This window comes from Rhineura floridana, chromosome 2, assembly GCF_030035675.1.
Source record: "Rhineura floridana isolate rRhiFlo1 chromosome 2, rRhiFlo1.hap2, whole genome shotgun sequence".
In the NCBI taxonomy this organism is placed as follows: Eukaryota; Metazoa; Chordata; class Lepidosauria; order Squamata; family Rhineuridae; genus Rhineura; species Rhineura floridana.
The window spans coordinates 98677042-98688044 of record NC_084481.1 but is presented as its reverse complement, the minus strand read 5'-3'; the positions used below and the strand labels follow the sequence as shown (position 1 = coordinate 98688044).

At 40.6% G+C, this 11003-nt stretch overlaps 1 protein-coding gene across 4 annotated transcripts in view; it reads right to left on the bottom strand.

The window, feature by feature from the left end:
* Positions 1-5587: 5587 nt before the first annotated feature.
* LOC133376856 (membrane-spanning 4-domains subfamily A member 4A-like) overlaps positions 5588-11003 on the bottom strand; it is a 30386-nt gene continuing 24970 nt past the window's right edge. For all 4 annotated transcript variants that reach the window (XM_061609720.1, XM_061609723.1, XM_061609721.1 and 1 more), the window contains 3 exons: positions 10666-10818; positions 9990-10115; positions 5588-5910 (listed from right to left, as the gene is read on the bottom strand). In XM_061609720.1, coding sequence (XP_061465704.1) covers positions 5890-5910; positions 9990-10115; positions 10666-10818 — 300 coding nt within the window. In that variant the 3' untranslated portion in view covers positions 5588-5889. The remainder of the gene's footprint in view (positions 5911-9989; positions 10116-10665; positions 10819-11003) is intronic.

The following is an 11003-nucleotide window of genomic DNA, read 5'->3' as shown; positions in this document are numbered from 1 at the left end:
TTTTGTAGTGGATGAAGGGGGAAAGGAACCTTGCTGTGAGTTACTATGCCACGTCTGTCGGTTGAAACCAAAAATTCAATCTAGGCAGACTATACAGGAAGGGAAACACAAAAATGAAGGACAGAAGAACTGCTGTGAAGGAAACAGCCAAGGAAGTTCACAGAAGACAGGAGTGAGCGTGACCATGGCTAATTACAAGATTGCCTGTTCAGTCTGTTGACTTCTGACAGGTACAATTCCAGAAAAGGGGTTTGGGGATCTTGGAGACAGTATGGTTGTCTGGATTTACCACATCATTCTTGTATACTTCCTCTCTTTTACAATGTTCCTCATTCTCATAGTACGGAGAAGTAAACCTGTGAGAAGCACATCAGCTAGAAAGCACTTCAATCCAATGGTAGATTGCACCATGGATTCTTGTAGCAGCCCAACACCTTTGCTTTGAAATCAGAGCAACAGACTTTTAAGTAAACATGCACAGTGTCATGAAATTGTAACATGGTTCAAAATAGTTCATTGTAACATGGCTCAGATGCAGAGAATTGTGGGGATTTCATCTTCGGGGGAGATGGGCCTCTGTGTGAGTGGAAAACTTTTAAGTTTCGTTTCAGCTGCTGTTAATTAAGAGCTGGAGAAGCAGCACCTGTTTATCTCTGTTATCTGTTGACAGCCTGGTACTGAAGGCCAAGCGGGCCTGAGAAGAGTTGATATCAGGAAGGGAGGGGGGCCTGCTAAGGCGCGAAAAGTGAAGAAGCTTCGGGAAAATTACTTCATTAGAAAGCCCCCTGATTAGCTGAATCACTGTGAACTGTTGCTAGGGTTTTTTCCTTAAGTATAGGGGGTGAAACCTATAGCCTTTGTTCCTCTGGGTTCCATCTAGACAGGTGGTTACCTGAGTGGGGTTCCACTGCCTTCACTACCTGACTTATGCCTCTCGGAGGAGAGGTGAGATTTACAACTATGTCTTCATGTAAGTAGAATAGGTCAGTTAGTTTTGTTATTTTTGGTTGTGTCTGAATTCTCTTGTATGTCTTACCTGAACCCCTGGTTGAGTGTGGGTTTTGAGGAATTGTTTTGCTGCTATTAATTGTGCACTTATATTTTTATTAATAAAACTACTTCTTACTACCCATGTGTGTTCAATGAGTGAGAATACCTTTGGTCCTGGATCTAGCACCTTGACCACTGACCACAAACTACCAAAAGGAGTGTGTTTGGCTTTACCTGAGGGCTTCTGGACGAGGAGTGCCTGTTTGGCTCTTATCTTTAGAAATCCTTGGTGTACCTACATCTGGGCTCTGGGTTTCCCCCGACTCAGAGTGTGAACCAGTAGAAGAGGTGGTGGCAGCCTATTGTCTACCTTGCAGGGTTGGTGTTGGTTTGCACAGCCTTGGCAAGGGGAGTGGGGTTTCGGATCAATTACCCAGGGTGGGGAATTGGGTCCAAAGCATGCGTCTGGCACCCGTGGGGCCCGCGAGACCATGACACACAGGAATGTGGCCTAAGCAGCATCCTCATTTGTCTCTTGCAGCTGCTCTCCCTCCTATTACTGCTGAAATACAAGCAGAACTATTTTAAAATGTCAATGCCATATTATTATTGTTTAATAACAATGATGATGATAACAATAACAACAACAATAATTTATAGTCGTACGTGCATGCTCAAATGAATGCAAACATGCCAATAGGGTACTGTTCAGGAAAGTGGGTTGCAGCTAGGTGTCCATAGTTCCTAGGAATCCACTATAAATTGATAGTATACTAGATATTGTGGATGCAGTTGGGCACCATTTTGAGCCAAAATGGCAGACTGAACCTTTCAAAACTACACTGATTTTAACCACGGATGTTTTTGGTTTCTCAGAATTTCCACAAAACACCAGGTACTTTCTGCTAGTATTAATATAAATGGTGTTAATGAAAGAGCATTCAGGGGATGGTATAAAACTCAAAATGGCATATGTTAGGCTGTAACAGTGTTTCATAACTGGATTTGTTGCAATATATGTTATCAATCCTAGACGATAATGTTATGGAAAGGGGAGTATGCAATACTGTACTAAACTTATCAACCTTCTCCAGCCAGAAGCATCCAATTCAAACATATAGGACTATCTGGGAGTAAGCCATCAAGCTTCCAAAGAACCCACTTTCCTTTGCCTGGTCTGACAAGCAAATACATGGTTTTGGGGAAAGGTGACCTGGAATAACCTCTTCCAAGACAATCCACACAACTAAATTGGCATTCTGCATATAACACTGGATGAAAATTATGTGCTGTTGCAGTTAAGGGCCACATTCACACTGTGGCTATGGTCCAAAGGCACCTAAGGCCAGCTCCCTGCTGAAGCTAAGCAGGGTCAGGTCAGGTCTGGTCAGTGCCTGGATGCGAGACTGCCTGGGAACCATATGTAAGCCGCCTTGGGTTTCAATCGTGAAAAGAAAGGCAGGGTATAAATGGAATGAATAAATAAATAAATAAATAAATAAATTTCACTATTGTTCCATTTTAAACAATCATGGCTTCCCCCAAAGAATCCTGGAAAGTGTAGTTTGTGATGGGTGCTGAGATTTGTCAGGACGGAGACTCCTATTCTCACAGAGCTACAATTCCCAAAGTGGTTTAACAGTCAGTCCCTCTTCCCAGATAACTATAAACACTATGAAGGAGCAACAGGTCATTTTATTATTTATTTATTATTTTATTTATATCCCGCCCTTCCTCCCATCAGAAGCCCAGGGCGGCATCAAGCTCCTGTATCAAAAGAAACAGGCCATCAAGCTCCTGTATCACAGGAAACAACCAACCAGTACTTTTCAAAGTCACACATGCATTAGCAGGGTGCAATGTACAAAAATGTGCTCCAAAGCGGGTTCCTAATTCTGTACTTTGCATTAATGTGCCAGGATTTAGTACTTCCTTCCAACTCTAATCTAATCATTTCAAGCCTTTTGTTTTCCACAGGGCAGCAAGGACTTGAAAAATGCTTGTAGGCTTCACCCTCACACTGCTTTTCTGTTTATGTCAGTACCGTTTCAATGAAAACTCACTAAATGTTCCTGGGTAGTACTTTATATAATTCACTAATAGGCAAAAAAATAATTGCAGTTTAACAATGTATCTATAGCCAATATACTTATCTCAAACTTTAAAAAGCAGGGAAATTGGGCAATTATAGTGAATGCACCAGGGGAGATATTGGACTGCCCTACAAATTTGTCAAAATCAAACACAATTTGGGTTGGTCTTTCACAGTCCAATCCAATTCCTGTGTAGCTTGGAAGAATTTGGTAACATGTGCCTCTGAGCATATGGTGAGTGGTGGCAACACCAGCAATCAGGACTGCATCTCCAAAGATGGAGAATTACATTTTTTTTAATGTTTGTTGGTGTTCTTACTTTGCTTCTTTTCTGTGTTTCTACTATTTCTACGGAGAATCTAACCTAGAAAATTATACTTCTCTCATTATTCATCCTAGAAATCTGTGTCAAATTTATTTTTATTAATTTCAAAGCCTTTTTACTGGTCAGTGTCATATGATGGTGAAGGCAGCCTTTTGTATTTCAAACTGGGGGTTATATTCTTTTTCTATTCATTTGCATTAACAGTTGAATCTGAAACTGCAGCTTTGATGTAAAATCAGACTGATTACAACATGTTGCTACAGTATGGCCCCCTGATTAGCCAAGCCAAACAGCTGTTAGTCTGGTTTTTAGAACACTGACAGTTGGTTCTTACTGAGCATGCCTGTGCTTTCATAGACTCCAATGTTAAATTTCTTAACTTAATTAAAAATCAGCCATGCATTTTTTAAACCTTTAAACTGCGGAAGATGAAGGTCAGAGTACGGGGCAAGGTCAGTAATAGGATTACAGATACTCTATGAACATGGCTGATTTTTTGATTAATTTCAACAAATTATGAGACCTCTGACAGAAAAAAAGTCCAACAGGGATGTGGGTTTTTTTCCTCTTGTTTTACACTTTGAACTCTAGATTCTCTCTGAGTACTTTGTGTATCGCTATGAAAATTTATAGGATTGTTAAGCAAATGTTTCTGAGTTCAGAACTATACGTTTTGTAGGATTTTGTTTTGAAATGAGCTTATGGGAAGCAGCAGAATGGCATGGGGGGTATTTTCCAGGGCTGTGGAGTCAGTACACCAGACCTTCAACTCCGACTCCTCTATTTTTCTAAGGTCCGACTCCGACTCCTTCATAAATGACAAATGTATATTAACTAGTAATAACAAATTTACTGTAGTAAAATGGTAGCACAAGGCATTTCATCACCACCACGTGAATCCAGAGCTTGGAAAAGTTACTTTTTTTGAACTACAACTCCCACGAGCCCAATCCCTGGGGCTGATGGGAGTTGTAGTTTTAAAAAGTAACTTTTCCAAGCTCTGGATTCATGTGCTGGTGATGAAAAGCCTTGTGCTACCATTTTACTACAGTAAATTTGTTATTACTAGTTAATATACATTTGCCATTTATGAAGGAGTCGGAGTCAGAGTTGGAATCGGAGTCAGAGTCGGTACATTTCTACCGACTCCGACTCCACCCAAAATTGCTCCCGACTCCGACTCCACAGCCCTGGTATTTTCAATTTAACATGGCAGAATATGAAAAATCCATGCTGGCTGTAGTATACAGCCACTCTTGTGGCTGTATAATAAAGAGGTTAAAATATTATGATGTTTCTGCATGAGAGCATAATGTTATTATTTCCCATCTGTTGTTTGTTTCAGTCTTAGATAGTAATGTGTTTTTGTTTGCCACTCTGGGCACCTACTGGGAGGAAGGGTTGGATATAAATTTAATAATGATGATAATGATGATGATGCAGGAAGCTTTTGTAGACTAAATGGCTTAGAATTGTGTTTTGTGCAAAAGATCCTGGGCTATACATGTTGGAAGTGGGGCAAGAGCAACTCCTGTTTGGGTTCTGTTTGTATTCCAGAAGAAAGATAGAGTTACGGTCCTCCTACGCTATGCTTGCCTACCTTTACCTGTGATGTTCTCTCCCTAACTTCCTTCCATTGTAAACTGATATGCTCAGGGAAGTTAACCTGCCCCTCCTTTCTTTATCTTCTTCAACTGTCCGAGGAGAGGGGAGACATCTTTGTCTTTGTTCTCTCTCCTGAGCCATGAGGGCAATACCCAAGTCTGGGCATTGCACCTTCAACTTAGTTAGTTAGAACTTGTTATGCCTTTCCTATCTACTATGCATTTCTATAAATAAAGTAGCTTTTCTTATTTTACTAAGTCTTAAGTCTCAGTGATCTAAATGCAGGGTAAAAGCCTTCTACTTGAGTAAATACAGACACTGCTCAGACGCTGAGTATCTCCACATATTTCCATAACAACACAGAGGCATGCTGGACTGGGAAACAAATGCAGGATTGCTTTTGGAAAACTGAATATTTTTTATTATTATTAAATTTACATCCCACCCTTCCTCCCAGAAGGAGTCCAGGGTGGCAAATATTAGTGAAAATAACATATAAAAATGCATTATAGTAGGAGAAATTGCTGGCAAAAACATGTCCATTAGTTAAAAGTGAATACAAAAATGTGTTTAGTAGGCAAAATTTACACTAAAATGCTGAAGAACGTCCGTGAGAATTTTTTCCCAAAAATTCACAAATTGCTAGAGAAATGTGGAGAACTGAATTTAAGACTGCAAAAATGAGAAACTGAGAGAACCGAAATGGACAGACCTTTCCATGCCTAGTGGGAAGTCACTAGTTTCCACAAAGAAGCATATATTATGAACTTTCTTCAGGTGCTAAGGATTTAGGCTTGGAGCAAGACATCTGGTCGAAGGATCTCTGTTGAGTTCAGTGGAACTTGGAAAATGCCAGGCAACCATTCAGTTCCATTATTACCTTGGCCTGGCAATGGGCTGTGAAGAAAAACACACACTCAGGCATGTCTCACAAACAAGAAGCTGTCAACCTTGTTCTCTAAGCCTTCTTGCATATCCCCCTTCCTTTGTGTCTGATTTAAATGCTACAACCTGCATGGTAACATTCAACATCATGGCTGTAAGTTTTAAAAGGATTTTCTCCCAAACAGGGCCACTGAGAGGGGTGGTACAGGGGGTACACATGTACCAGGCCCCAAGCCAGCTGAGGTAGTTGGGTGGGCAGACTCTTAGTTTCTTTTGTGTTTTTAAGTAAGTCAATTGGACTTACTTACAGCAAAATGTACAGGCAAACCTTAGTCTTCTAATAAGCAGTTTTTGTCAAATAAGCCAGTCTGGCTGTTCCTGCCTTTCAGTGTTTTTAGCTAATGAGTGAAGACAGAGCTGTGATTTATGTGAGTTATTTGGACACCAGGAAACCATGAGGTCCTAAAGTGCTGCTGTTTTTCCCTCCCCTGCACTTTTCTTTCTAGTTAGTGACTTCTGTCTCCTTAACATCTCAGTTCTGAGATCAGGTACTCCATATAAATCATTTTCTGCATATTCTCTTACACAGTAAGTGTAACAGGTGATAAAGAACTCCCTCCACACATACACAAAGGGGAAATGCAACTAAAAACGTTGCAAAGAGGCTTAGGTATGTCTCCTGCTCAGGACAGGACTCAAAATCCAGGCACTTGTTAAGAATTTACGGTCTACTAAACTTAAAGTACAATGGCATACATGTCTACTCAGAAGTACATTTCTTTGTGTTTAATATGGCCTACTACCAGGTGGGCAAAGCATTATAGCCTTGGCTTCTTGTGAGGAAGGGGCAGATAAGGGTTCATGGTGAGAGGGTCACTTGTGCCCACCAACCTGGAAGCAAGCTCACTTGAATAAAACTGTGACTTGTGCATAGGGTTGCCATATTGCCCGGATAGCCGGGTTTTACCCGGATTCTATGCATGCCACCTGGCGCCCAGCTAGCCCCTTACGTGGCCTGGATTTTCAGCTTTAATTAAAAAAAAAAAGTTTCTAGGTGGTCCGGTTCTCGAGATATACGTAAAAACGTCAGCCACCCCCCTCGACTGTTAAATCTTTCTTTAAACAGTACTGTACTATAGCACTTTGTAGCTTTAACCCCGCCCGTTCAGCATTGCAGCCAATCAGGGATTGTGTTTCAGTTTCATTGACCACAGGCAGTGTCTAGAAAACAAAATGGTGGTTTCAACCCACCCACCCCATTTATCTGAAAATCTCATAAATTGGGTAAGTATATACATTTCAGTTTTTTTCCCTTTTGTGTGCAGGAGTCAGAGCTTGGGCAGTGTTTTGAAAACCTTCCCAATACTTGCTTTTTGTAAAAGCAATGTTAATCCCATATGCCCAAAGTAAATCCCATTTAATTCAATAGGACTTACTTTGAGTAGACATGTTATGAATGTGCTGAAAATCAATGGGACTTTGGAGTGAATGTAAAAAAGAATTATCTTTGTGTTCTAACTCTTTCTGTCTCCAGTCTAATTTTAAAGCAAGTAGGCAGGGCTTACTTAGATATTACAGTTTTTATTCTGTAGGAAAGTAATACTGATTTTTTTAAAACTAATACTGATTTTTCTGCAATGACCAACTGGTTTGACAATAAACTATTATATGGGCTGTATGTATTTATACATCTGCTGTGTGTGCGTGTGCATGTATGGAGTCTTTCCAACACCCCTGTGAGGTAGGATTGGAAACCAAGGCAGCTCACAATAAGAAATAAAGCCATTTAAAATCCAATGACCATAAAACAAGTATAAACAGTTGCAAAACAGCGTAAAGTGGCATGATTCAGAATTTTGGGTTGTGTGAATGAAGTTGCTTATCACTTGAGGTTGCAGTTCTGTCCCTGTTTGAGTAAGCCCCACTGAATATGCTGGGACTTGCTTCTGAATAAATAAACTTAGGATTGCACTATAAATATCTTTACAGTTTGTGTAAATAATAAATATATTTGATAGTCATGCTTATATACATATTACTTCATTTATCATATTTTTGGTTTTTGGTTAGGAATCCTGACTGGTTGTGAGATGCTTAGTTTTTTGCCTTACTCATAGGAATCTTGTTGTGGTTGGTATGGTATTACATTTAGGAAAGTGTTACTGCCTTCTGTGTTTTTTTTTCCTATTTGCATTTCACTTATCTTTAACCTCACTCCGTTACAGCCATAGAAGCAACAGCAGCATATGCAAGATAATTAACTCCCATTAGTGATAAGAACAAGAATTTATAATTATTATTTCAATTAAAACAAGAGGCTTCTCAATACTTTGAAGAGGACCAGATATTTATTTTCTTTCTGAGCCCAGGACTGGATCTTTCATGATGCCCAGGGAGCAGGAGAGTAGTCGATAAGACAGACATCCTGGCATTGGTAATCTAATTAGCAAGGTATGTGTGGGGTTGTTGCACACTTCCAGGCCCAGTTTCATTTTGAGTATGGAGGTGGAACCTGTGTAGATGTGGTTGAGAAATTTTGAGTTAAGCAAAGCTCTGCTTTTATAAAACCTAAGAAACATACAGATACTTTGAATGTCTGAGTGCCTGCACCAGTGGAATACTGGAGGAACTTGTAAAACTTGCTGCAACAGTATTTAGAACTGAGCATGTGGTGTGAAAGACTCCTTTCCCTAACATTTTGGCTTGTTTTTCTCCACCCACCACATCTCTGAAATATATTGTATATATTTGCCGCTGCCCTGACTTACTTTATGTTTGTTGCTATTTTGTGTTTTTATTATGTTTTTATATTGATTGTGTATTTTTATTGTTTTTATTATATTTGTAAGCTGTGCTGAGCTCTGTTTTTAACAGCAAAAGGGCAGGATATAAATTCTCTTAATCAATCAATAAATACTCCATAGTGTTGGAAACTAGAGTCTAGGCATTTAAGGCTGAAAATGTTGCTTAAAAAAAAAGATTTCTCACATCTTTCCCCAGTTTTTGGTGGTAATTCCTAGGCACAAAAACAAAACAACTGGACAATCCAAATATTAATATGCAAATAATATGCAAATAATTTGCATAATATGCAAATTAACCTGCCCGGATTTCTGGAACTGGAATATGGCAACCCTACTTATGCATCTAAACAAACAAAAATCAGGCCAGACAAAGCTTGGCTAAAGCTTGGAGGTGTACTAATTTGGTGGTGTGCTGGGGACAACACATGTTCCTTTATAATACAAAGATGCATCACTTTGATTAAAGGAAGAAAAAATTGATACCAATAATGCAAGCATTAAGTCCCCCTTTGCAGCCATTTCATACCTTCTTCCATGTCCTTCCATATCCTTCTATGCTGTAAAAATCAGGAGTGGAATGTAGCAATCAAAGCATGGGGAGTAGGGTTGCCAGGTTCTTGGCCTGAGACTGATCCTGTATCTTTAGGAGAAGAGAAAGTCACCCAAGTGCAGGTGTTCTTGCAACACTGTAATGAGAAAAACCACAAGGTGGAATTCTCCCTTCCCCCTGCACAGCTTTTAAAGATACAGAAGACCTCTTGGAGGCTGGGCCTGGCAACCAAGAGGTCTTCTGTATCTTTAAAAGTTGTGGAGGGGGAAGGGAGAATTCCACCTTGTGGTTTTTCCGATTACAGTGTTGCAAGAACACCTGCACTTACCTGTCTTTCTCTTCTCCTAAAGATACAGGATCAGTCTCAGGCCATGAACCTGGCAACCCTAGTGGGGAGGGATGCCTGTTTTCCTGCTCTGTCTGTGTGTGTTGTTTTTTCCTAGTGTTTCATCACCTCTTTTGCCTGTGTGAATGCTATATTACAAATTATATAGTTACAGATGTTAATGTTTAATGGATGGTATTCAGCGCTAGTCCTACTCAGAGTAGACCCATTGAAATTAATAGACAGGGCTAACTTAAGCTGGGTCTACTCTGAGTAGGGGACATGCCTGGTAGGATCAGTGACAATGTTTGGTGGAGTTTGAACACAGAGCATCAGTGCCCAAACTAGCATATGCCGACACCATTCCCTGACCTTGCTATTCCCTCCCTCCCATAATAATTAGCAAACTCACCACATCATCATCAGCTGTGCTCTGGCGACACACAGCTTTGCACCCAAAGGCTGCCATGGAGATGCAAATAAAGAATCCTAGGGAAGTTAAAATCAGGACAATGCTGCGCATGCCTGTACAACAGCCCTGGAAAACACAGCAGGAGACAGTGAATGAGAAGGCTGCTTTGTTGCCCTCTGCTCAGAGGAGGGAAATAATTTGACAGTCTTACTGACAGCTGATACTGCGGCACATTTACTTAGATGTCCCACAGGCACATAGACCCTGGAGTACTGAATAATTGGAACAACAGAGGAACATAGGAAACTGCCTTATACCAAGTCAGATCATGGTGCATATAGCTCAACATTGCTTACACTGGCTGGCAGCAACTGTCCTGGTTTCTGAAAGCCCTACCTTGACCTGCCAGGGATTGTGGCAGAATCAGAATTGTGTAGGAAGTGCGTTAGCACAATATGCTTTGACCAGAGAAAATGGATTTTTTTTCCTTGTAGAGTATGTGCATGCATGTGCATGCTATTTACTGTGTGCATCTACATCAGAAAGGGTGCTCTGCATTATATTGACAATACCTCCCTACCCCCAACTCCAACTTCACCAGCTGTGTGTCAGCACTGACTATTCTAAAGTGATTTTCATGAAGGAAACAGAGACTTTGGTATCAGGAACTACTCACCGCAATCTGATTCAGCATCTCACAGTCCACCTCAGTTCTAGAACATCTGAGGTACTGGTAACGGGGGTTGTACAGTAAGTCTATCAAGTAGAAAATGTTGATCACAGCCACCACTATTGTGCAGAGAATATAGATTGCAAGGCAGGCTTTCACCTGAAGCATTAATGAAAGAGAAGTGTTAATGCTGTCCACTTCTTGACCTCTGTCCCTCACCTGACCTGTGATAATGCTGCCCTTTACACTGCAGAGAATGGTTGAGGCAGCACTGCCACACAGTGGTGATTATGGTGCTGTGCAAGCCAAGAGGAAAATGAGGGCGGAGATTTCTGTTTGCGACA